General features: G+C 43.3%; 1 protein-coding gene across 3 annotated transcripts in view; it reads left to right on the top strand.

The window, feature by feature from the left end:
• SH3D19 (SH3 domain containing 19) overlaps positions 1–27912 on the top strand; it is a 79007-nt gene that overhangs the window by 23769 nt on the left and 27326 nt on the right. For 2 of the 3 annotated variants that reach the window (XR_014470226.1, XM_083171560.1), the window contains exons 2-8: positions 6369–6408; positions 11499–11539; positions 15201–15243; positions 19374–19509; positions 19887–20079; positions 21491–22468; positions 26803–26910. Coding sequence is in view for 2 of the 3 variants with exons in the window: in XM_083171560.1 (XP_083027686.1) it covers positions 6369–6408; positions 11499–11539; positions 15201–15243; positions 19374–19509; positions 19887–20079; positions 21491–22468; positions 26803–26910 (1539 nt within the window). In the remaining variant the exon portion in view is untranslated. The remainder of the gene's footprint in view (positions 1–6368; positions 6409–11498; positions 11540–15200; positions 15244–19373; positions 19510–19886; positions 20080–21490; positions 22469–26802; positions 26911–27912) is intronic. The other variant, XM_083171566.1, reaches the window with a different exon arrangement.

The raw sequence follows: 27912 nt of genomic DNA, 5'->3' as shown, positions 1-27912 counted from the left end.
TAAACATGTAGTGAAGAAAAGTGAACTCACTATGAGTCCCTAGAGGTCTTGCAAACATGATTTTATGTCATTTAGGGACACCGCTATATATATTGTGCTGTCAAAATCCCATTGGAGAAGGAAAGGTTAATATGGAATGTCTCCTATAAATGATGAGGTATTTGCTCAGCTATACAGTGCATTTCCAGATGTTGCATCCTGTCTCGGAACATTGCCAGCAGTGAATCATGGAATAAGCCGCTGCTTATTTTTATTTTTTTTTCCCCCTACTTTTTGTGGTACTCTTTTTTTCCCCTACTCTATTTTTAAAGTTGCGGCTGAAGTCTGAGACTGACCTGTAGATGAGGATACAGCTGCGTAAGATCGCTTGCTCAGCAGTTTACTTTGTTCTAGGTCTTCCATCGGTCACAGGAGAGGCAGGGAAGATTTGAACAAAAAGATTGGATCGTATCCTGACAAAGCCCATGGATAAATGAAGCAGTGGTCAGCCTATATACATATCTCTGCTGTATCTGTACACTGTCTAGATCAACACTATCTAGTCGACATCCTTATGGACGACATGGTCAAAAGGACAATGACGGGAAATGGTCAGCACGACAACTGTCGACACATGAACAGGCTGAAATTAGGGGGGTTTTTTTGCCCTTTTTCCCCCCAATATTTTACAATCCATGTGGATTCTGCTTGGGAACAGTAAAGTGTGTCAAACACAGCGGTAGTAGAACAATGCACCTGGCCTGGAAGCATGATGAGCAATGCGGTACATTAATTTGGGTTTCACATGCTCAAAACTCGTGTCAGCCATATCCGTGTCGATCTTTTGTCAATATCACTTTGCGCCTGTTGATCTTTTAACATTGACCTAATATACCATGCCCTATAATGAGGAAGGAGGTAAAACATTAATGTTAAAAGAGACCAACTATGTAGGTTACTAATCTACACCAATATTGCCTCACCCGGCATCCACAGTTTAGGACTGCCACCCTTATGCAGTTTTCGACTTTCAGGACGTCGACAATGACCAGGTGGACTGTGTTATGCTGAACCTAGCATGTCAGGCTCCAGGTCATGCTGCCCTCTGTTGTTATCGACATTCTGAATGTCAAAATTATAGTTCCAATGCTTTACCTCTCATTACTACCATGTCTGTATTCTGGGCCTAATTCATAGGTGAATGCAGGAGAGGTGCTGCACCCATTATGGGGAATCTGTGGCTGCATAAGGTCTGTTCTGCACGTGAACAGAATGGGCCATGGGATGGCACCCATAGTTCCCATCTTCCACTGCCTAATAGACTGGTATAGTTGGAGTGAGTGGAGGAAGGGTTGCGTCCTGGTTTTCTGGGAGGGTAGACCAGGAGTCTGCATGGTGGTCACCATGCAGACTTCCTGGTCTTGCAGACCCCACTTCCATTGGCAAGCTGAGGGTCCCTCGACTGGCTGACTATGTACAAGTAGAAAGTAAAACTTCACAGCCTTTTACAATCACTTCTGTTAATGCATTTGGGAGACAAACCAAATATAGTTTTATTCAATATACCCAGTAATTACCAGATCAGTGTTTCTAACGGTCAATATTGGGCAACCTACTCATTTTCAGGCCATTGACCGTGCGATATTGGGGAACTTTGTCCAGCTGATGCAAAGATCACAATTATCATTGCAAAACTCTAATTCTCCACCTTGATTTTTTTTTTTTTTATGTGTATCCAGATATCTCAGCAGTGTATAGCTAGAAGGCCAATAGGTTGACACCAAAAGGTCGACATTCACAAAAGGTCAACACAAGCCAAAAATTATAACATGACAATGGTCGACTCATGACATGGGGTTTTCATGATTTTTTCCATTTTAAATTTTTGGGATTTTTTATACTTTAACCATCCACGTGGACTCCGATTGGGAAAAGTAAGTGTGCCGAGCACAGCAAGACACCTGGCCTGAAGTATGCCGAGCAAATTGCTACACTAATTGGGGTCCACTAGTTCAGGTGTTTTAACATTGACACAAAAAAACTGAAATACATTTCCCATGTCGACCTTTTGATTGTGTCGACCTTTGACAATGTTGACTGTCTATCTAGACACTGTAGACCAGGAGTGGCCAAACTGATCCTCGATCTACCATCAGTCCACGTATTCCAAATCACCTAGCTGGTGCACGGCTGTAGTCAGTACTGTCGCATTCCTTCCAACTATAGATTCACAGGTTGCCTGAAACACATCAGCTGTTGGTAGATCTTGAGGACAGGTTTGGCCACCCCTGCTGTAGACCATTTAATCCAGAACAGATGTTTCAGCAAAGCTTTATTGAGCAGGGTAAATAATTACTTTATTGAACATATTGGAGTTTATATACATACATTCATTTGGTTTTGTATTTTTTTTTTTTTTAGCTTTTTTTTAGTATGTCTGGATACATGGAGTGTTAGCTTGCAGCGGTCAGTCAGGTGGTCGGCAGAATCACCATCCCCTACACCTCAGGATGGACTATGGCACAAATAGGAGCCCCCTCCAGCCATACTGGGTTTCATTTAGTCAGGTTTAATAAAACAGATTATTCTACTAATCCGCAATGGTTTGTGAGGCTACATCTACTTGGTATAAAGCTACAAAATGTGCACATGGCTGGGCATCAATAGTAGAGTTATAAGCCTTCCACCAGTCCCATCAGTCAGCATACTGGCAGATAGGATGCCGGCATCCCAACCAACGCCTAGAGACACAGGAATGGTGTCAATAATGAGGATTCACAGCATCTTGAACATAAGTACGTGTGGAGAGTTAGCGTTGGCCTGGGGGCAGGGGGAAGGTATAGGTATTAGTCTTGAGGGGGTAAAGTTAGGGTTAGGCTGCCAGGAGGGAAGGATTGACACTTAGAAGGGAGTGTTAGGTAGACTGGGACAAGGGTTAGCTTTAGGCACTACTGGTGAGGGTGAGGCTTAGGCTGGCAGGATATAGGTAGGGGGAAGGTAACTATTCTTACTGGACCCCTGTCGTGATTCCCTCCTACGGGATGTTGGGGTTGGTATTTTGACCGCCAGCATCTCCACTGCCAGTCATCCGTATGTATCTCCTGGATCAAGCATAGGCAACCTGTGGCTCTCCAGCTGTTGTGAAACTACAAGACACAGCATGCCGTTCCACAGTTTTAGTACTCCCTAATAGCAAAATTGTGGCAAGGCATGCTGAGACTTTTAGTTTCACAACAGCTGGAGTGCCACGTTACCTATACCTGTCTTTGATGGACATGTGCATCTAAAGCTGTGTACACACGGAGCTATATGATCGCTGGCAATATATTGCTCAGCAATCATATTGTTCAGTGTCCCGTTTCCATCAGCGACCAGAGATGGTCGCTGATTAAAATGACACACTATCGGGAGAAGAGGCAGGGGAAGTCGCTGGTTGGAGAAGCATGCTCCTCCAACCAGCGACCATTAGGGGGCTGAAAACGGGAGCGCGCACCTGGCGACCATATTGCCAGTGGTTTACGCCTGTGTGTACACAGATTTAGATTAACCAGAAATAGAAATTTAATACAGAGCGCAATTTGTTAGTAGATCAGTTGTGATCTATTTTATCACCTGATCTTTATTCAGAACTGATTTCATGTTTATTATTGACGATTATATTAAAAGGCTGATCTTAATGGATTACCTAAATCTCCACTGTTCTTGTATTTTACAATTCTAATTAACAGAACTAATATTCAGCAATTGGGATGTTGGATCTGTGCATGGCATTGTTCTGATTCTCATTGAGGTGTCTGAAGCAGGCAGTGCACTGTACAAAACTCAGGTTGTATGGTGTTTGGCAGTGAGAGAAACCAGAGTGGCCTCTGAGTCCTGATACTGTTGTAGCTTTATAATGAGATCCCTTCAGCTGCTTTTTTGTTCTGGACTACAGCTTTTGTTTCCATTAATCCATTCAGTGGTGTGAGGAATGAGTTTCGTGCCAGCAAAAAAGCTCTCTGGTTGACTGTACAGCTCAAAATAGTCAGCATGGCTAGGCTGGGTCCTAAATGGCATTTTGACATCTGTGCTTTTCAAAGCTTTGAGATGGTTTGAAAAACTGATATGGAAATAATGAATGATTACCCCCTTAGTGCTGGAACATAGATTTATTACATGTTTCTTGTAATTCTTTGGTCATAGCACTGATGAGATGGTTTATTTCACACTACTCTATCCACTACTTAGAGTTATTACATGCAGTACCTCACATGCCATACCCTGGCAGCTCCTGGGCTGCTGGACCACGTACGATAAATCTACTAGTATGCATACTGTATGTTCAGTGTGTTTTTATACATAAACTACTGCAGGGTTGCCTACTCCCTGGCTGCCCTCTCCGGGAGAGGACAGCCAGTTCAGTGAGGCACCGGGGGCGGGGCCACTGACAGGGCGAGATGGGGGCGGGACGTGCAGCAGATGATTCAGGTGTGGGCATGGCCGATCGTTTCCTCGTGGCCACACCCCCCGTGCAATGCCGGTATTTCAGGCATTGCACAGTGGGGGCAGGGCTACAAAGATGCGTTTCGCATCATTTGCTTCCACGGACCTCCCCCCCCTTGCCGCTGGAGGGTCACGAGAGGCTACACTTATTCCGGGAAGATTGCCTACCTTTTTGGCGGTCCGGGAGGTTGACCCGATTTCCAAGACCCTCCCAGCCATTCTGGGAGGGTAGGCAACCCTGAACTACTGTACATACACTAGAATTTGGTGCTGATAATTAGAATTTCATATTCCACCATCTGCAGCAATAACAAATGAAGTATCATGGCAATGTACCATAAATCGCATTCAGCAATTATCAGAGCCCATCCCTGTGATGTGATCACTTTGCTTCCATGTCCTAGGCCCTGCTGTAGCACAGGTGCATTCATTTGATCACACGTGTGTAAAGGGGTGTACACACAGAGCGATCCTTCTCAGCTATTTTGACTACATAGTCAAAATTGCTTAGAAGGTTAGACAAATCGCCCTATAATATCGCTTAGTAAAAAAAAAAGTTGCCAGGCAAGAATATTTTGACTAGATCGCTGGCTGTGTAGTCAAAATCGGTGGTACTCACTGCTGAGGGAGATATTCACTAGGCGACCTGCAATGAATACCAACCCAGTATGTTAATTCTAGTATAGTCAAAATCGCCTATAGACAAAATCGCTTAGTCAAAATCGCTGGTGCATTTAGTCAAACCGCTTGGTCAAAATCGCTGTTGTATCTAGTCAAATCGCTTCGTTAAAGTCACTCACTTGCAAAAATCGCTCCGTGTGTACACCCCTTAAGTCGCAATTGTCAAACAGAAATCCCCAGTAATTGTTGCAGAATATAGCCCAGAGGCTGAAATGCTGAAATGGCTAACTCTTAACATTTAAAGATGGCATTAGCTAACTAGGCCAAGCTCTGGAATGCTTCTCATTCTGGAACTTAGTACATAATAGAAACATGGACATTGTTAAAATGTCAACCAGCTTCTCTCTACCCCTATCCCTAAAGATCCGGCCTTTAGGTTTCTAAACCATTCATCGACCCCTCTTTCTGTATATAAAAACTCTACTTAGACATTTGAGCAGTGATACCTTCCTTATGGAAATCATCTGCTCCTCCCATATGCCAGACCAGGTTCACTAAAATCCATTATTACATATCCATTACATATCCTTGTGACTTCAATAGATGATATCATTATTTGTGTCCAAATCTAGGGTTTTCCACATGGCTTATTGCCTGTGGCGGAGGCATTCAATTGACATTGAATTCCCCATGTTTTGGATTGGTGCCTAAAGGTGCCCATACACTAGGGAGCGATTCGCATGCGATTTGGTCACTTCTTATGTGATTGCAGCGGTAAATCTCATGAAAAGTGTCTGAATTGCATGTGGTTGACTGAGGTCTGATGCGATGCGCGGTCCTGTGCGCATCGTATTGGAGCTTGAGGATCACACACGCTACAGGTAAAATGCGTTGCGTCGCCAGTTTGGTTGGGATTGCATAGGATAGATTGTATGCAAAAAGACTGCATGTGGTGTATCATATGGGGTCCTAAAGGGGGGGGGGGGGTGTCGTGTGCGACTTCTCCCATTTGGAGAAGTCGCAGAAGTGTATGGCCACTTTAATTGTTTGGGATCTTCTGTGTCAAATAAACATCTGTTAAGAGTTGTCTTTGTGTAGAAAAAAAAGTGTTTAGTTTTGTAACCAAATAAATGAAAACAAGATGAGAAACAAAATGTTGTTACGGAAAGTTTAATTTTGGTAAATATTAGAGAGAATTTCTGATTGTTTATTTCATACTATAATGTAGATGTTCATATGCGTGTATGTTATTAGTTACACTTTTCTTTACTTTTGCTTTATTACAGAACGCCCAGAAAGAAATAAGCCAGAACATCGGTTTCCCGGGTAAGTTTCCAAACGTGATATAACCGTTCTAGTGCCAAGAATTAGGAGAACAGTACTTTGCCTGGAAACTGTTACCTTCACACACAAATGGCTCCGTATCCTGCAGTAAATCTGCAATTTTGCTGACAAGCAAAGTTTTATTTCTGTAAAAAAAAAAAAAAAACCACCTCTTACGTATTATTATTATTATTATTATTATTTTGTTGTTGTTGTTGTTGTTATTATTCTGTGTTCTATATTGGGATTTTATGACAGCCTAGAAGTTACTGCAGAAAATGCACAACTATGGTTCTTTGGATCAAAAGTAATTTACAATGATGTTTGTTAGGGTCAGGCTATTAGGGTGGGGGATAGGGTTAGGCCAGTGATGGCTAACCATGACACTCCAGCTGTTGTTGAATGACACATCCCAGCATGCCCTGCATAAGTTTTAGCATGATCAAATAATAAAACTGTAGCAGGGAATGCTGGAATGTGTAGTTCAACAACAGCTGGAGTGTCAAAGTTATCCATCACTGGGTTAGACTATTAGACTTTAGGACTAAGGTTAGGCCACTAGAAATGAGGGTTAGGGGGTGGGAGGCAGTATACTTGCCTGACTCGAGATTCCCACGTCCAAATAAAAAAATCACAAAATATTTATTTACAGTATTTATTAAAAAATAAAAAACATCTAAAAAAAGTGCTTTTTAGTTCACTTTCTTGTAATTTTAATTTTAAATTTGAGTGCCACGTGAATTTGTCAAAATACAAGTGAAAATTGCCAAGCAAACATATTTATTCATCATAATGACCTGTAATGTTTACCTTATATTGGAAATATAATCTTTTTTTACAATATATATTTTATTTGAATTTATATAACATGTGAGAAATGTGGATATTTTGAACCTCTCTCACAGAAACGTTGGCACTCAGTTTAGGGACGTGTAGAGTTTAGGGACATGTGTAGAGTTTATTTGCTGAATGAAAAGATTATGAAAGATTACTTTTCAGAAAATCCGGTCTTCGGAAAATAACACACTATCAAAGTACCATTTTTGTTTATTGATATTAAACCCTCAGAGGTGAAGGTTAATATTGGAATTTGCACAGTACAACTTTGTTGTTTTTTTTATGCTGACAGGGTTGGCTGATATAAACCACCTTGGTTTATACCCAAGTCCCATTGTTTTCTATGTGATGCATTCAGCATCCTGAGTGATACGATGCCGGTAGTCACAATACAGATGCCAGCATCTCGAGTACCATAAGAAGACCAGCATCGGACTGCTGACAGCGGAATCCCGTTTGCCAGCATCACAAACGTAAACATGCGGGAAGTAGTACCATTAGGCTGATTTGAGGGGAGGGTTAAGTTTAGGCACTAGGCTTAAGGCCCCCATACACTACGCGATTTGGCCCCAAAATTGGCCAAATTGCGTAGGGTATGACATCTGATCTGATGCGCGGTCCCGTGCGCATCGGATCAGATCCAGATGTCGGGCGGTCTGCACATAAGATTAATCATGTGCAGCCGTCTGGGGGGGGGGGGGGAGCATCAGGAGCAGGCTGGGAGTGGGTACCTGTCCGGGGAGCGGCAGGAGCAGGGACTGGTCCCGTGAGCGGCACAAGGTGTAGCGGGAGGCAGGGAGCGGGGACCGCTGCGCAGATGCTGAGTAGAGACCGGGGGCGCGGCGGGAGAATAGAAGGAAATCCTATTCAAAAGACTGAGCGGCCGCTGATTGGCTGGAAACTCAGCCAATCAGCGGCCGCCCGGTCTTTTGAATAGGATGGTTTCTATTCTCCCGCTCGCCGTGGATGTTAGGGTTAAGCTGCGAGGATCCCCTGAGGGCTTTCCAATTAACCCAGGTAAGCCAGCGCTTATCAGGGAATCTGCTTTGCATGCAGAGTCCCTGATTAGCAGCTCCAGGAGCCCCATTTTTTGTCCGATTAACACATTTCTCAGATCCTATCTGTTATCATCTGATAATGGGTAATTTATCATATGGTAAATATGGGATGTAATTGGATAGCTTGATAGTGTTATCGGGCTAAAAAGCCATTCACTACTGTGTATAGTAACGTATACTACATGTAAAACCTAATGCTTATTACACAGGTAGGCGCTTAAACTTGGATTTCTTGCCAAGTGTACAGCATAGCAGTTGTGTTGGATTCGGTATGGAATCCCGGCGGTCAAAATCCCGACGCCAGAATCCCGACCGCCGAACTACCGACAAGGGGTGTGGATCGCCCCCCCCCCTTGCGGGCTCGCCACGCAGCGGCCCCGGTGCCTCGCTACGCTCGGCACGCTAATTTATTCTCCCTCTATGGATGTCGTGGACACCCACGGAGGGAGAAAGTTTTGGGATTCCGGCGGTCAGGATTTCGGCGGCAGGGATTCCGACCGCCGGGAAAATTACCGCAAACCGTTGTGTTCTTCTTATGGCCTGGAGTGACGGGTGTGGTTTGGCATGCATCAGAAATGATGCACACATGCTGACAAAACATAATTGATAACATGTGAGGAATTCGAAGATCCTATTATAGCTTTGTAAGGCTGTTGCTATCTCCGTAGGATGCTGTTTTGTTTAATGTAGATATAGATGTGAAATTGATTTTTAAACTCTTAAATGTGTAATTTTTGGACCCTTTCCCTTTTCCCAAATGTTTGTGTTTCTTAAAGTTTATTCAAAGTGTCAGTGTGAATTTTTTTTTTCATCTGTGAAGTACAACAGAAATTCAGGACATATAATACAAAGAAGTGAGAGCAAAAAAATTACAATGCTTGCAGATGGCACAAAATGCAGCTGCCAACCTAGCAGCCTCACCCTAGTCACATTATACCCATTCTCTACTTCCTTCACTGGCTGCCTGTAAGATGGCAAGTCACTTTTAAGTTTGGCTTAATGACTGTCAAACTCCTTCATGATCACAGCCCAAGGTACTTGAAGCAGCTTCTTATACCTTACTGTCCCTCTCAACTACTGTGATCTGCAGAAGATGCACTATTAACTGTGTCTAGAATCTCCCTAAACTCACCTGGGATTGAGATTTCAGCAGGCGTGGTATGACCGACAAGCGGGATTCCGACAGCCAGTATACGAACATAGGAATCCAGTCCACCAGTAAACCGTCAGGGGGTTAGCGCAAAGAAGCCTCTTGTTGGCTCGCTGTGCTCACCACAGGTTCTATTCTCCCTCTGGGGGACATGGACCCTAACGATGGAGAATAGCCCTTGTTAGTCAGGTTCCCGATTGCCGGACATTTGAACAGTCGGGATTCCGATGTCTGTATACTGACTGTCAGAATCCCAACTGTCGGGCCATCATCAGGCACCCAATTCAGCTCTGTGGCTCTGATTCTATGGAACTCTCTCCCCTGCATAGTTTTAGAGGCACCTACTGTGGAATCCTTCAAATAGACTCAAGCCTTTTCTATTCTCTCAGGCCTTCACTATAGACTGTTAAGATGGTTTTATTTTTTTTTGTGCTGTAAAGGCAAATATAAAGCACTTTGAGCCCGATTGCTATATTTTTATTGCCTGATTTTTTGTGGGGGCATTCCAATTGTAGATCAGTTTTTCTTCAGACAAATGATCAGTTTTTGAGCAAAAACACATACCGGCTTATTTACATAATGGGAATTCTATTGAAGATTCTACTTTTTATTTATTTAACATCTTCTAGAACATAATTGATAGAATCTGGTTGCTATGGGTAACATCTTATCTTCATAGACCCATCTTAGTAAATTTACTCCATAGAATCCATCCGCATTGCAGAACTTATGGCACGGCATATGCTATTCCATTGAAGTCAATGAGAGGGAATGGGATCACTGGCTAGACATGCATTAGGTCAACATGCATGTAGGTTGACATGGGTTAGGTCAACAGGTCATTAGGTTGACACAAGCTTAAGGTCGACAGTCAAAATGTCGACGTGGTTTTTTCCCCTTTTTTTGTTCCGAATGTTAACACAGTCGACATAGACACTAAAAAGTGCACCCAGCCCCCTCGCAAGTCTCGCCACGCATACAATATGCTCGCCACACTATTTTATTCTCCCACCGTGCCCTAGTGAATGGACGTGCATGAAATACAGGCTTTCAGCATGTCGGCTCCAAAAAAAAAAAAGTAAAAAACCCCATGTTGACCTTTTGACTGTCGACCTAACGCTTATGTCGACCTTCATGCATGTCGACCTAATGCTTGGTGACCGTATCCCAATGAGAGCTGGTGCATGTATGTGACTGCCTCTCATGCACTTCAATGGGAACCAGCAGTGATACAAATGAGCAGGACATGCTGTGCTTCATACGTAACACAGTACCACTAAAGGAAGCTGCTATACTATTTGCCTATAGTTACTTATGATCACTTTTCCTGCATAGTAAGGCATATGGATATCTGTACAAAGAAATAAGGATCAAATATAGTTTGAGGTAACATGTTTAAAAAAGGGGCAGACTAGATGGGCCAAGTGGTTCTTATCTGCCGTCAAATTCTAGGATTCTATGATCTATAAGTGTCTTTCCAGCTTACTATAGAAAAAAAATGATGCATGTTGCTATCCTAGAATCAGCTATGTACAGTACATTTATCCCTGCTCTGAAGTTTATTAGATTGTGTGTGTGTGTGTGTGTTCTGCCTGAATCTCATGGGAACCATCATCTGGAGAATTGACTTGCAGTACACTTGTAGATAAACAGTCACATCAGCCTCTTTGCTTTGCTGTGGGAGAGGGTCTGACGTTCACACAGTAAGACGGTTTTTAATACAAGGGATGTTTATACATCTTGACCTATTTGTGCATTTGTTGCATTTTTCTTTTTTCTCCTTTTAATAACAGAACGAAGACAAGTACATTGTACTTCTATGGACAGTCGCTCTGTCAAGTTTCTGGTTTTGATTACAGAGGGCTGGAAAGGGTGGGATCATGAAATTATTTTACAGAACTGGCAAGAACAAAGTAAATTGGCTTTTAATATTGGAACTGTACTTTTTTTGTTTTGTAGTAGTAGTAGAAGAAATGTAAGCCAGGCTTTGTTGTAGTTGCACGATTATTCTTGAATGCCAATTAACCAATAATACTTCTATTTTATAGACAAGGACCCCTGTCATCAATAAGAGCCGTTATTAAAAGAAGTAAGTTCTGTTTATTTTGCACACACTTACTTGCGATGCTAATGTTAATATATTTGAATGCAGGCCTCCTATTCTCTGTTTTGTTACTAAGGGATACATCCCCCCCATCTTCTAAATGTTAAGAGGTGATGTTGCGCATAGCAACCAATCAGATTCTGTGTATCATTTAGTTGGTTGGTTGCTATGTGCAACACCCCCACCTTTTTTCACTTTTAGAAGCTTTACTCCTAAGTGTGACCTTCCCATAGCTTCTGTAATCTATTACATCTGCCATTTTGGAATATATTTAAATAACACCGTATGGAGCAACCTGTATAGTACTTCAAAAGTCAGGTGAGTCAATGGGCATGGCGAACTCAGATAAACTGATTGGATCAGAGATTGCATATTAATGAGAGTGACTGCATTAACTCTTTGAGTGCCAATTGAATATGTAAAAATTGGTGTGAAAATTGGCAAGCAAAATTTTTTATTCATCATAATGACCTGTAATGTTTACCTTTTATATAGGAAATATAATATTTTATTTTTTTCACAATATTTTTTATTTGAATTTATATACCAAATGTGAGGGATGCCGGCATTTTTTGTGGATATTTTGAACATCTCTCACAACCTCTTTTTACCCTCCCTAAAATGGAAAAACACCTTAATTGTCCACTTATGGTAAAGCCTTAATTGTCCACTTATGGGAAAGCCTACAAAAGGTTCCGGGGAGTGGGAACTGGAATATCAAGGGGACCACCTATCACCCTCAGTCAAATAAAAAGTGATTTGTGAAACAAAAGTAAAGAAAAATCCAGCTGGTATAAAATGAATGGCTGGGCCAAAAATCATATGTACCCAAATAGAGCACCATTTCCATGTAATTTTGCTGGACCTGCGATGCCAATACAGGGGCACATTTCAAAGTAAACGTTTTATAATACTGTGTATGTAAATGTAATATTACTACAGAATTGATTTTAACAAAGGTACATAAAGAAAGAGGAAGGAAATCTGCAAAAACTGTTGGTCCCTTTGTTAGAACATATATTTAATTTTATTGTTTTATTTACAGTTTCTTATATAGCGCAGCAAATTCCGTTGCGCTTTAAAAAAGGAAACCGTGATAAAACAAACTGGGTAGTAACAAACAGACATAGAGGTAGGAAGGCCCTGCTCGCAAGCTTCCAATCTATAGTTGTCATGTACTATATCTTTCCCAATGACAAAACAGGGTATGGATCCTTAGGTTGACAATACTTGGGTACAGATGGAGCAGCTGTCAGCCAGCCTGCCCCATTGCCAGAACTCCTGTGCTGGTGGACTGCAGCTCCATCTGACGAAGACGTGCGATCGTCTCGCTCGCACGTCAGCAAGGTGGGGAGCGGCTTCCCTGCCCGTCTCTGCTTCAGGGTGATGGGCAGGGGAACGTGGGGAGCTGGGGGCAGAGCGGCCAGAGTGGGTTGGATGGCTGTTACAGCCTCCGACAGAACAGGAGCGCGTGTCCCTTTCTGTTGGCTGGCAGCGAATGGCGATAGAATCAAATGAGAGCTGCTCCATCAGGCAGTAGGTCGACACATAAGAAAGGTCGACATGCATTAGACTAACATGGTCAAAATGTCCACATGTAAATGGTCAACATGAGTTTTTTAAGTTGTTTTCTTTTTTGTGTGTCTGTCTGTCGACTTATAAATGTTCTGCATCTGCTTTCTGCATCCTGCTATTATATTCCCCTTCCAATATCCATTGGGATGGTAAAGTCCTTTCATGTGCTTTATTTGCTGCTTATACACATTGTAAGTGCCCAGGTGCACCCATATTTCCTAATATATTTCCAGTTTCAGGCTGCCATGGGAAGGTATTTAAAGTAATACCATCACCAGAATGCAGCACCATCTTTTGCCCTCCCTTATTATACTGTATCTACAGGGCTTTGTGGGAGAACGTGTTTAGTAACATTGCATAGATCTTTCCGTCTAATTAGACTGCGTATCTCCACACCCACATTTCCACTGTGTGTTCTCCAGAGTGTGCCGTCTCCTAGAGATAGTGTGATCATAGTTTTCTTTCTTCGCTGGTTCGGCTGGATGACAGACACCAGCAGCATTGGGTTTAACTTGTGTAGGAACAGGACACATAAGGAAAATTCTTTCTAATTGGTCTTCTGAAACTTGTAGTTCCACAATAACATGAGTCGTACTAACTGTTCCTTACTATTTGGCTAAGCAGAAATTTGTTCATCATCTTCAGTATACATCGTGACCCTTCTGTCTGCACCTCCATCCTCTTCTTAACCTCACTCCTGTTTCCACTCTCTAGACCATTTTCTGTACTCCCTCTCGCTCCTCAGTCGCATTCACTGATCAGCCGGATGATTGTGGACTCATTCACGGTCTCCATCTTCTCATCATACTCTGCTCCCCATATCCACCATTTGCCCTTCATCTCGGTATGCACCCCGCCCACTATCTGCTCCCTTCACCAGTTTTTGCATAAGCAGCCCCACCCTCAGTCATCATTAATCTCATTCATCCAATGTTACCACTGTCTCACTATTTATCCACTTACCCGCCATCAGTGTCTCCCTCTTCCCAATCCTTTTATCATTGGGTGTGGTATAGCTCACTGACAATGCCTAGCTAGACAATCAGTATGTCGACACCAAAGGTTCAACAGTCAATCGTTGAACTTTGACAAATGATCAATACAAGCAAAAGGTTGACATGGCAAATTGTTGACTGCCGACCTGTTGACTGTGTAGCTAGACATTGGAGCTTATTCAGGTCCGTTCGCACGGCCACATGCGTTAGTACGGGGCAAAAAATTTTCTTTGTGCATGCGCTAGGTGCGTGCGTCCACGGCTAACTGTTCACTGGGTGCAAGGACCCATCCTTGCGAGCGGATGGCGTGGGGCGGCCGGGAGAACCATTAGCATATAGGAATTCCCAGCATTTCTTGGGCGTTCCCATGCTAATGGGCTGATGGTGCGGGGGGGCTGGCAAGCTGGCATGACCGGATGTTAGCTGCCCGCCCTCTTCCTTCAGAATGTGAACACCGATCTAAGGTTGCTCTGAGCAACCTTAGATCTGCGTGCACGTTCCACATCATTCGATGGTCGGCGACCATCGAATGATGTGGGTGTTCCCCCACGGTCTGCGAATGGATATTTATGTAAAACATCCATTTGCAGCCTGTGCGAAGGTACGCGCCTTGTGAATGGTGGTGTACCACCATTTGCAAGGCGGGATCTGGTTGACTCGCAGGGATGCAAATTCGCATCCGAGCGAACCAACCAGAATAACCCCCATTGTCTGAGTAATCCAGATCACTTTATCATTATACTCGACATTATTATCATCCATGTGGCACCTCATGGATTACTTACACGGATTGATTACGCAACCATCACCCTCTCAGCACTAATATGGCACCTCATAGCCTGAGACCTCTTCAAAGAGGAACTGGTTTCAGTTCTGTACCCATCTGGGTAAGCTTAAAGTTGCTGGTCTGTTCTCACTGATGTCTAATGGATGACCAAGATGGCCGTTTCCGTAATTGGCTACTTTTATGTTGTGTCTAGGTATAATAATTGTACAATATTTTCTGTCTATTGGTCATTTCTATAATTTGCATAAATGTGTCGATATCCTAACCGTAAACTGATTTTACTTTCCAGCTTCCAGGACTACTACACAGAGCGATCAGCAAAGAGAGCGAAGGTACTGGCGAACAGAATTTTCTTATTCCCTATAACCTGCTGCTACTTATACTACTTTTAGACCGCAAATGCCGTGTCGCACACGGGATTAGGACACGGGTCCCATCCCCAGAGCAACACGGCATTGCGGTCTGAAAGTTCCGACACCGACACGGCATATTGCCGAGTCGGTGACGTCACATGGGGCGGAGCTGGGCGGGGGCGCGTCATCGGGGGCTCGGGAGGAGGCAGTACTTGGAGCTGAAAGTGCTGCCTCCTCCATACTATGAACGGGACACGGGTCGCTCGACCCAGGCACCCGTTCACACTGCACTTGACACGGGTCATAGCCGTGTTCAACCCTGGTCAATACCAGGGTTGAACACCCGTGTTGCTCGACCCGTGGTGGCCTTTTCAGACCGCACCTTGACCCGTGTTGGGGCCGCAAGAACACGGCAATAACCCGGGTCTAGAGTGCGGTCTGAAAGCGGTGTTACTCACAATAGATTCCACTGTAATTGTTTATAACCTGTGTTATGGGCTCCTTTTAGTCTCTCTGTGAGCATTCTCTGACAGGAAGTGTCTTCAAAAGAAAAGGTGTAGAGCGGGCGTTTATTACCATATATATTTGGGGTCTTAGAAACAATACAAAAGAATAAGGTTATAAGAGTACTTAAATAAATCATGGTTCCTCACAGCTACAATATTGTTGCAGGCCAGTTTTCTAATAATTACGTGGACGTGGGGTTTTTTTTTTTTTGCATCTAAATGCTTTTGACATGTCTTGTTTATACTTCTGTTAATATTCTTCAATCAAACAACAATCATTGAACTGCTTTTATACTATGTATTATCATTTTTCTGACCATGCAAAATATAAATGCTAGAACTTGCTAGCAGCGATATTGCAGCTTGTGGGATCTCATGCCATAGGAAGTGCCTATCAGACGTGGTTACACAAAGGAACCGATGCTGGCAATTACTGGGACAGGAACCGTTTACATTTGTGGTTTGCTAGAATCAAAGGAATAGATTGTTCTTCCTTAATGTGGACTTTAGAATTGCCCAGTTCATTGTGGGGTTGGGTCAGAGTTTTCGAAATGAGTGGAAGTGACAGTCTTTGTACTGTGATATTAGCGAGTGTATAATGCAATGGAAAGAAAGGGATTGAGCTGGTAACTACACAGCTTAGGCTTGTCTGGTAATGGAGCTGTACTGAGAACTATCTTGTGTTGGCACTGTAGACACTTTCTGCTCTGCAAACTTAGATCTGAAAATTGTTCTTTATTTCTGGTTTCTATTTCTTTAAAAAAAAAGTTTGTCATCTTGCAAATGGCAGAGTTTTATTATTTCCTAATTAAGTCTATTAAATGTCAAGCAGGCTGTAGTCTGGTGGTTGAAACTACATTTGCCAAGTTGTGTGTTGCAATTTGTGTTTTTCTAAATTGAAAAGTCAATGGAAGCAGGTTTCCATTGTTTGCAGCTAGCCAGGGTTGGCTGGTTTAAAACATGGTTTCAAGCAAAGGGTTTTTTATTTTAAAACCACTGTTTTTTTTTTTTTAATATGTTGACTACAGGCACAACACCGTGACATCTTAAAAAAAAAAAGCCTAATGTAAGGGAATCCCTGGTGTTATTTCACATTCGTTATCTAAGTAAGCTGAAACAATGCAGTAAATCACACACACAACAAAGATCTAGGAAGGTGATTCAGATAAGAGAGGTGCTAAATCTGCCTATCATCAAGCTTCTCCCATTTATTAATCCTAATGTATTTCCCATTAGTGATACAACTTCTGACTGCTGAATCATCTTCTGCTAGTGAAGAAAATTTTATTTTTTCTTCTTTTGGTTTAGTTCATTCGAAGCTTTGAATCAGACAGGGAACTGAAAAGGCATCTAAACGAGTGTTTTAATCAAAATGTTTAATGCCAGTGACATTTTCAGTGCTAATTCTTAACTCCTTCATTTTATGCGTTTGTACGTTTCTCTGAAAAATACTTTTACATGTTTTAATTATGTTTAGTCTAGTCTAAAATTTGGTTTTATTGAAAGATTTCAAATAAATCATATCGAAGCCTAGTAACTTTGGATTGTTAGGGGTAAATTTACTAATATGATCTTTCTATTGCAGATGGGATGTTGCCCATAACAACCAATCAGTTTCTTCTTATTATTTATTTAGCACCTTTTAGAAGCTAATAGATTTATTTATTTATTAGCAGTTTCTTATATAGCGCACACATATTCCGCAGCACTTTATAGAGAATATTTGAACATTCACATCAGTCCCTGCCCCAGTGGAGCTTACAATCTATTTTTTTTTTCCCCAACCTTGTATCTATCAATCACATGTACATGCACACAGACATTCTAGGGTTCATTTGTTGGGAGCCAGTTAGCCTACCAGTATATTTTTGGATTGTGCGAGGAAACCCGCCCAAATATGGGGAGAATATACAAACTCCGCACAGTTAGAGCCATGGTGGGGATAGAAACCATGACCTCAGTGCTGCGAGGCAGTAATGCAAACCGTTACACCATCCGTACTGCCCCAGATAGATAGAATCTGATTGGTTGCTATGGGCAACATCCCATCTTCAATAGTTCTCCCATCTTAGTAAATGTTCCCCTAATGTTATAAAGCATTAAAACATGGATGATCAAAGTTTCTAATACATATCAATGTTCCACAGTATTATTATAACAAACAGGATTAAATTTTTTTCTTTCATTAAAACACGAATGCAAAAAAATTGGTTTAAAAAGAAAAACAAAATTATTTCAACCCCAAAAAAGCGGGGTTTTGTTTTTTTAAAGAAACTTTTTTTTTCCCAACCTTGTATCTATCAATCACATTTTATTTATAAGTTTAAGGTTTGCATAGATTTTTTTTTTCTATATTTGTGGTTATGGTGGTTGTGAAATTTTTTTTTTTCCCCTCAATCATTGAATAAGGGTAACACATTGGGGTGTATTCAATGCTTTCTGTGAGCTGTGACAGTGAGCAGGGCTGCCTGTCACAGCTTGCAGGGTCAGTATTCACCTGACCCCCCTGCATACGCCGTTTCCCCCCTCACTAGGTTTTTGGAGCGAGGGGGAAACCGCGTTTGCGGCTGCTAAAACAGCGAGGCTCGTGGCTAAATGCAGCAGGCTCCCTGCATTAGCCGCGAGCCTCAGTGTTTGGGGGAATCCTCACTGTCCTCTGACAGCGAGGATTTCCCCGGTACGTTGAATAGGATGAGCGGCCGGCGCGGAGGTTAAACCATGAGGATCGCTTGTTTTCGGCGAAAACCCATCGTTTAACCCATTCGCCGGCCGCATTGAATACACCCCATTGTGGTGCAAACAGTGGGTAGTGTTCAATGCGGCAGGCGAGAGGGTTAAACAGCGAGGATGGCAGAAAACCAGCGATCCTCGCTGTTTAACCCCCTCGCCAGCCGCTTGCACTATTCAACGTTCTGGAGAAATCCTCGCCATCACAGGAGGGCGAGAATTCCCCAAAGCAGCGAGACGTGCGGCTAATGCAGAAAACCCGCTGTAATGAGCCGCGAGTCTCGCTGCTTCTGGAGCCCCATACACCAATTCCCCCTCGCTCAAAAAACGGAGCGAGGGGGAATTGGCGTATGAGGGGGGTGCGTTGAATACTGACAGGGTGAGTGGTGACAGCGAGCAGGAAGCCCTGCTCGCTGTCGCCGCTCTCCCACGGCATTGAATACACCCCAGTGATCAGATGTATTCTCATTAATTGACAATAAGTGGTAACTGTCGCTAGCTCATTTACAGAAACAAACAACTTGCGTTCTATATGGACGTGATGTGAGCATGCTGTCTAAGAACAGTCCTACAGTTGTACAATGAAGAAAACTAAATACTTTATGAAAATTGTGAGTCACTATATATACACAATTAAAATTGGTTTCTGTTTACTAATTAAAGCAAAATCCTTTAAGCTGTTTATGACCCTTTTACAGCTTGTTAGTAGTTTTAGCCCCATTGTCAGCTACACAAATATTTGTGGTATTAAAGACCACACAGATGTGTCCACATACATCTAGTTTCCTTGCATGTTAACTATCCCTGTACATCTGTAGTTGTTGTTTAGGCACCTTCATATATATATACATATGTATTAATTCACTCTTTTTACAGACGTCCTGAGATCACCATTGTTGCTGCTGAGCCTATTGGTCCTGGATCTTGGTTTCATGGTGGTCCTCAAGGGGGCTTAGGGTTTCCTCCACCACCTCCACCACAGTGGAGGCCCAGTGAGTCCCATCCTGCTGAGGTCAGCATACTTTTTTTTTTAATACTTTCTATCAGTGTTTTAGCTACCTTTTTGTTTAAACATAATGGCCCTTATTCAGATCTGATCTCAGTACAAATTTGTTCTCAAAATGGACAAACCCATGTGCACTGCAAGTGGGGCAGATGTAACATGTATAGAGAGAGTTAGATTTGTGTGAATTATTTTGTTTCTGTGCAGGGTAAATACTGGCTGCATTATTTTTACCCAAATGTAACTCTCTCTGCACATGTTATAACTGTCCCACTATTAATTTACTTGTGCAAATTAATTACCATTTATAGCTAAGTCATTATCTTGTTAACCAGCCTAACCTAACCACAAATAAGGTGAATTAATTCCTTTCTCTTTCTGTACAGCAGCCACCTTCCTATGAACAGGTCATCAAAGAAATCAACCAAGTGCAGGTAGTCACAAGCCGTTCGAATGTGGAGCCCAGGCGGACAACAACATGTGCAACACAGACCGACTTTCACTTGGAAGAAGATCGCACTGGGCCAGGCAATAATGTAATTCTTCAGCCTGCTGTTTGTGATCAAGCCACAGTTACAGGTACAATATCCAAAGGCTTGGTGGGTATTCACTGGGTCAGTAGGAAGATGACTTAGTTTAAGGGGATGGGGGGCGGCAACATTTTTTTTTTAGTTGATGCTGGGTGCTTGAAGTCCCAGTCTCAATGTTGGTGGGGAAGATATACAGTTATTAGACTATAGAATACTAGTCAACATTTTGAAGGGGGACTGCTGTCAGATGATTGTACACAGGACACTATACCTAATGAAATTACCTGACCACTAGTATAATTGTATACATGGTACTATACTTGAGAAACAGGGGTAGTGATATACAAAAAATAAGCACTAACATATTGATTTATTTCCTTGTTATTGCGATGTATTCACAGGGGGTGACTCTTCTCAGTAGTTGTTCAGGGTACCATGCATGAAAAACAGTGAAATAAAAACAAATGTGTAGTACGTTCTTCAAAAAAAGTACCATACAGATTAGAGTCCCCAGGACCTTCACTGTGATTTACAGATGTTAATTCAGCAGATTAATGGAAATGACATATAGGATAACGTCTCATATAAATGTGGATTCTCCTGCGTACCTAGAGTCACATTCATTCACATAAAACATAAAACAATGCACATCTAGGTATCTTTGAATCTGACAATCCTGCACTCACAATGAGAAAGATAGTAGGAAATGTATAAAGGTTTCTTTATCTTCCATCACCATATGGAAAGGGATAGGGATGACTTTTTTTTTAGAGCGTACCTTTACTCATGATCAACAGTGTTGGTATACAGCATATAAAGGTATCTTTTGCCTTGGTGGACCGAAGAAGGTAGAAAATTCCAAGGTATCTCAATCAAAAAATGTATTCCAAAAATCTATATTTGTTTCACAGTATGCTGGTAATATATTGCTCTGTACAAAAGTGTATTTAAGTAGAAATGTTCTATTTATAGTATAAGTTAACATTTATATTTCCTCTATAGGCATTAACATGAAACATGAGATTAGGAGGTTTTATTTGATTATGTATATATACTGCACATCTAGCATAGACGTGTGAGCTTCCATGCTGCTTTATTCTAATAGCGTCTGAGAAAAGCATCTACCAGATATTGATATTGCTTCCCAAATACAGACATGTCACACTAATTACATACATAGGTATTGGAATATCTGGGAAAGCTTTCAGAATATTTGTTCTTGGAATTTTCCTGTAATTTGGAGCATACTGTATAAAATAAATAAGTAGCATTTAAAATTGACCCATTTCTTACCCCTCGTTAAATTCTTCCACAGTGATCCTCCCTGTTGCTGTGGTGAAGGGGACCCTTGATAGTTCTGTTTGTGTGTGATGTAATGCTTTCATTTTCATTTGTTTTAAATCACAAGATATTACTTTTTTTTTTATTTTATATATATATATCTTTCTTTTCATCATTAGTGCAAAGAGTAGAGAGACCCCGCCAGCCGTTACCTTTTGTGACCAGCAATGTACAGGACAGTGGTCTACAGATAGCAGTTAGTAACACTGCAGGAACTAGTACCCGACACGAAGACTCAAATGTTACAAGGTACCCCGTTCCGAGGCCAAGGACAAAATCCAATCTTAAACCCGTAGGAAACAGTTATCTAAGTATTTATAAAGGTAGCAGTGAAGTGTACTTCCAGCCTACAACAGAGGGAGAACTTCCAACCAATCAGACTTGTTCAAGTTTTGATGATCATTTTCTGGAGGAACTATTTGAAATGAACAATATGAGCCATGAAAGAAGCCAAAGTAGTATTGTGTCAAGGATTAAAGCGTTTGAGTCTCAAGTTGACGGTTCAGAGCATCCTCGGAGACCAGAAATTGCGCCACGCTCTATTAACACGAGGGGCGCTGTCACTGGTAAGCCTGTGTTGGCTCCAAAACCCATATCTAACATTACACCTGGTGAAGTGGACCCTAGTAAAGATAGCAAACCAAAATTTATTCCAAGAGATGGACTACAGGATACCGGTGGAACAAACAAACCAGACCTGCCAAAGAAACCAAAGCCAAGTCTCTTGAAAAGTAGCAGCAGTAATGAATTTCCTGATGTCCTGCTTGGGACTAGTTTGTCTGGAAATCATAGTAAAGATCCTGAAAGGAAGGTTCCAGTTCCTGCCCCAAGGCCTATGGTGCCCAGGAAAACAGTGCAGACTGACCTCCCTGCCTCAATGCCAGCAGGAGCCAAACCCCTCATCCCTGCTCCAAAATTGTCTGTAGCTTCTAAAGCCAAAGTATTTAACTCAATAGAAACACCTGCAGCCAGGAGCCTTGCCCCAGTAGTGCAGAGCAAATCAATGGGGGAATTAGACTTGATCAGCTTTGAAGAGGATATTATTACTCCTGCTATCCCCAATCCAGATGTCCCGAATGACTCAAAGGTCAATGCTGGTAAGAATGAGCGTACATTCTTTTAATTCTCTTATTTTTGAATTTTCATGGTTTTTTTTTAAATGGCATACAGTACAATGAAAGTTTTTAGATTTTTATTTTATATTTAATCTTCTTCATTATGTTAGCTGAGTGTCACACACTGCAAACACATTTTATCAAAATAACAGGTAACAAAAATAGTCTCTGTTCCCAACCTTTGCGTGTGGCTCAGGGGTCTGGCTGTGCAGGCTGCACCCCCGTTCCCACCCGTACTGCTGCCTCCCGCCCGCTTGCACCACCTGCCCCGCTCCCAATGGCACCATGTAAGTAAATGTGCAAGACGGGCAGGGTGAGGGGGCGTTTTTTTTTTTATTTATGAGGGAGGCCAATCCCAGGATTGAAAAAATGCCCCTGGATTGGCATCCCTAATTCGAAGGTACATAGTCTGGGCCTCTTGATGAAAATATATTGTAAGTGCTGCTAGTGCATGCATGATGATGGCTCTTATTCAGCTTCACACGCTGAAGTGCGGAAATTGCTGGCCGATGAATTATTTAACATTTATATAGCAGAATTCTGTTATTTTGTATGTTCTGTTCTTAACAAGTACAGCATGAACACAGTAATAAAACCATACTGCATGATTACAGACAGGCCAAGGTAAGAGGTCCCTGCTCACAAGCTAGTACAGGTTGAGTATCCCTTATCCAAATATCCTTTATCCAAATTATTCTGAAAACTATAGTTTCCAGAATGTACTTTATTTTGGGACATTGTTTCATGCACAAATCAAATATATTCATGTGTTTGATGTGTTTATACACCTTGCCCCATTCAAATATAAAAATATTCCAAAATTCAAAATAATCTATTATCCAAAATACTTACCGAGCATTTTGGATAAGGGGCACTCAACTTGTACTCTATGGGCGAAATAGGAATTTGGCTGAATATTGCATAGTGATCTAGCCAAATTGTAAGGGTACATGGTGCTCAGTGGGCTATATAAGCCAAGCATACATAAATAAAGGATAATAATAATGTTGTGGCCTGTGCTTACAGTGTTTGTCTGAGGAAGGATAGATAAGACATGTATAGTACATTGTGTGTGAACTGTATATCAGGGTAGTAATTGATAAGATTATGAAGTTTTATATTGGATTTAGTCTATTATTCAGTCAGTGTAAAGACACTGATTCAAAGGTGGGTGCAAATTCTGTGCTGGTGGTGATCTGTTCACATCAGTACTGTGTATACGCTAATACCGCAGCCGCTGGAATTGGTACAGAGACACCCACCACCTACATTTCTAAAGGTGGCCATACATCAGAAAGATATTGTACCCAATCATACAATCTCAATTGATTGTAAGATGGATTGTATGCAGATTGTGTGCACATCTTGTGTACACAAATCATACAATCAATCATCAGATGGATTGTATGACTGATTGTATGATGGATTGTATGCAGATTGTGTGCACATCTTGTATACACAATCATACAGCAGATGGATTGTATGACTGATTGTAAGATGGATTGTGTGTCCAAAAACCACCAAGGACTGCCGGGGATTTCAAGGGAAATTGTACACAATCATGAGCGCAATCGATCTTAAGATCGATCTTTCTGATGTATGGCCAGCTTTATACACCATTTGTGTACAAAGATGCACCATCTATAGTTGCTCAGAAGCCCAATGCAACTAATTAAGCCAAAAAGGGTTATTTTATCCTCGATTACAGACATACCTGCCTATTTTCCCTGGTTGGCCCCGGGAACGACCCGGGACTAGCACTGGTGGGAAAGGGTCCCGGGCCAAAATCCTGGGATCAATGTCCCGGGATTTCAACCCTTCTAGCTAGCAGGGTTGCTCCTGGGACCTTCCCGGCATACAAGCCCGTGTGAAAGCTACTCACCCGACTTCCTGGCTTGCCTGTGCTGGAACAGAGTGCCGCCGTTGGGTAAGCTGTAGGGTCACTGCCTGGGGACAGATTTGCTTTGTGTGGCATTCCCACCCCCTCCCGCCACTGGGGGAAGCCACCGGGCCACTGCCTGGGGACAGAGCTGCTGTGTGCCCCCCCATTTTCGCATCTGCCTTCAGTTAATATGTGACATGGAGCGGCAAAGCTTACTAATATTGGGGCAGATGTATTAAGCCTGATGAAGAGAAAGTGGAAGGTGATAACTCACCAGCCATCCTATGGCGCCTATCCGCCGGAGCCCGCATGATCCCCTCTCCGCCAGCGTCTGCCAGGGCAGGGGATCTGGCGGTTACCAGCGCTGTGTGAGAGGCGCTTGCTAGGCTTGGCATGGACTCCGGGGACAGAGCCATGGACACCGGGACAGAGCCGGGCTGCCGCGGAGTCACTACGCTAGGCAGCCGTTGGACTACGCAGGCAGCGTAGATTACCCTACGCCTGCGTACGTATGCTAATTGGGCAACCGGCTAATACACAAGTACCCTGGACTCTATTGGGACTCAGTAACAAACATGGTGACAGCACAGAATAAATGAGTAAAAACCTTGTATATACCAGTATGACCGTTAGGGCGGGATGTATTAATATACATCGCCGCCCTTCGCCTGCCAGCCACCGCGATGCTACCGCATATGTACTAACATATGCGGCTAGCATTGGGTTGCGGTGACGCAGACCCCCGCGATACCTGTGATGTGGTGTGCGGGGGTCTCCATCACATCCCGGCGGCTAACAGTGTCCCCCTGCGTCTCCTCCTCCCCCCTGCAGCCGGATGTCCTCCCGGCTGTGACACCTGCTGGGGGAGGAGGAGACAATGGAGGACGGGAGGGGGGCGCGCGGACGGCAGGCGGCGATAGAAGCCCATAGGCTTCTATAGGGTATCGCCACCCAGAGAGTGGCAATACCCTGCCAGGCGGAGACGGGGCGGACTGCTAATGTTAAATAGGAAAATGCAGTAAAACCCCCATTTTACCACATTTTCCCTTTAGTACATCCCGCCCTTGATGTATGTTGTTCCATCTTTTTATTAGATAAATAATGATGAAAGGTAAAACATGGTACTTGTATAGTTTCACGGCGGTACGCTACGTTGTCAGCGTACGCTAAGCTATGTTGTCAGCATAGGCAAACAGCAGCCCAGCGTAGTCAACATAGTGTCCCTGCGGCAGCCCTGCATAGTATCCCGGTGAGGCAGCGTAGTCACCGTACTATCCCCGCAAGCTTCCCGGCATCCCTGGCAAGCCTAGTGAGCGCCTTTCACACAGCGCAGGTAACCGCCAGATCCCCTGTGCTGGCAGAGCGCGGAAAGGCGATCATGCAGGTGCCGGCGGAGAGGCGCTCCATCTGCCTGAGCTTCACGAGCATCTCAGTAACTCGTGCAGCAGGGTACCCCAACCCTGCCCATGTCCGCTTCAGGGAGAGGGTTAGGGGTTCGGTAGCGTTTGTGTCTCGTGCACAAAGGGGGGATGCAGGCGCAACTGCGTCTCATGCACAATAAAGGACGCATTTTCCAATGCTCCATGTTAGATACTGGCAAATGCCTCCATTTCAAACCCCCACTATCCACATCAGCCCGACACGTGGCGAGCGCACGCGGTACACATCCTTCTGACCTGTTCAAACCCCCACTATCCACGTGAAGTTGATTTTATAAAGTGTGGCGAGTGGACGCGGAAAACCAGTCTGAAGCATGGCGTGTGCAGCGAGCGGAATACACGTCAAGTAATCCGCGTCCCCTCGCTGCGCTCGCCACGCTTCGGGCTCCTTTTCCACATCCGCTCGCTGTACTCGCCTAGTTTCGGGCTCGCCACACTTTCTAAAAGTCAACTCCATGCCGACGTGAATAGTGGGGGTATGAACAGGTAGAGAGGACATGTATCGCGTCCCCACGCAGGGCTTGCTGAACTCGCCACGCTTCGACACATGGTGTTTCAGGAACACATTCACACCTGTCATGTCAGGCAGGTTAAAAATGGTCAATGGTTCCCACAAAATGTATAAGCACTGATACAACGCTGACTGACACTAACTGCGTAAGCTCAGGTTAGGCGTGAACATACACACAGTCGCAGACACAAGCTGACTACGCTGGCCGCGGGAACACGACGCTGATGCTGACAGGACACTACGCTGACTACGTAAGTGGCGCCGTGAAACTACACAAGTACGGCAAACATTTCCAGAAATTAATTATAGGGCTTATTTTTAATCCTGTTGTATTTTTCTGTAGTTATTTACATTATTTGAATGACAAATTTTATCGGTGTCTATATACACAAGAATGCCTACAGTTTATAAATGTGCAATTCAAAACATGAAATGTTTAATAACATGGCAAAAACATTCCCAAAGCAAATATTTCTCTCCCCAGATCCCTTCCAGCTGTTTTCCAAGGAGGAGGCTGAGAAAGAGCTGCCAGCTCCGCCTGCTGTGCTGAGGAAACCCACAGTCATCCGTATCTCTGGGAAGCTAGGCAAATGTGAGCACTGTGCACTACCCCCATGGTCTGCTCAGGGATGCTGACCAACATCGTCATTGCCTTGTTATTCTCACACTCTCAGGGACACAACATCTCTGCGCACTGCTTTCTGATGGGACTTGTAGAGTTAGACACCTATTATTAATAATAATAATGGGGAAGATGTAATAAGCCTGGTGAAGACAAAGTGGAGATAAAGTAGAAGGTGATAACGCACCAGCCAATCAGCTATGTGTGAAAAATGACAGGAGTTGATTGGGGGTATGGATCATTGGACAGACAGCAACTAGGTTGGCAAGCATTAGGTCAACACTACTAGGTCGACATGCCGGAAGGTCATTAGTTCGACATGGGGAAGGTCGACGTGGTTTTTTTTAAAAAAATTGTAGCTGACGATATTTCATCCCCTACCATCCACTAGGGCATGGTCGGAGAATAAAATTGTGTGCCAAGCGTAGCGAGGCGTCATGCCCGAAACTTGGCAAGGGCTTGGAGCCATGCAAGGGGACGTGTTGTGCCATTTCAGTGTCCATGTCGACTGGGGTTTTTCACTTTTTTTGTCCCGAATGTCGACACAGTCAACATGGACAGAAACGGAACACCTCACATGGCTCGCTGCGCTCGCCATGCTTCGGGCACGGTGCCTTGGTACACTCGGCACACTATTTTATTCTCTAACAATGCCCTAGTGATGGTAGGGCATAAAATATTGCCTGTCGGCTCAAAAATAAAAGTAAAAAACCCCATATCGCCCTTCCCCATGTCAACCTTATGCATGTCGATTTAATGACCCTGTTGACCTTCATGCTTGTCGACCCAATGCCTGTCGACCTAGTGACCATATCCCTTGATTGGCTGGTGCATTATCACCTTCTACTTTATCTCCACTTTATCCACAGGCTTAACACATCTGTTAACACATCCAATGATACATATTTGTGTTTGGTTTACAGTAGTTACTTTGTACATATAACAGTGCCCGGAGCGTTTACACTGTTTTGA

The sequence above is a fragment of the Crinia signifera genome, chromosome 1 (genome assembly GCF_055691185.1).
Source record: "Crinia signifera chromosome 1, ASM5569118v1, whole genome shotgun sequence".
NCBI lineage: Eukaryota > Metazoa > Chordata > Amphibia > Anura > Myobatrachidae > Crinia > Crinia signifera.
This window is presented reverse-complemented; position numbering and strand designations above follow the sequence as displayed.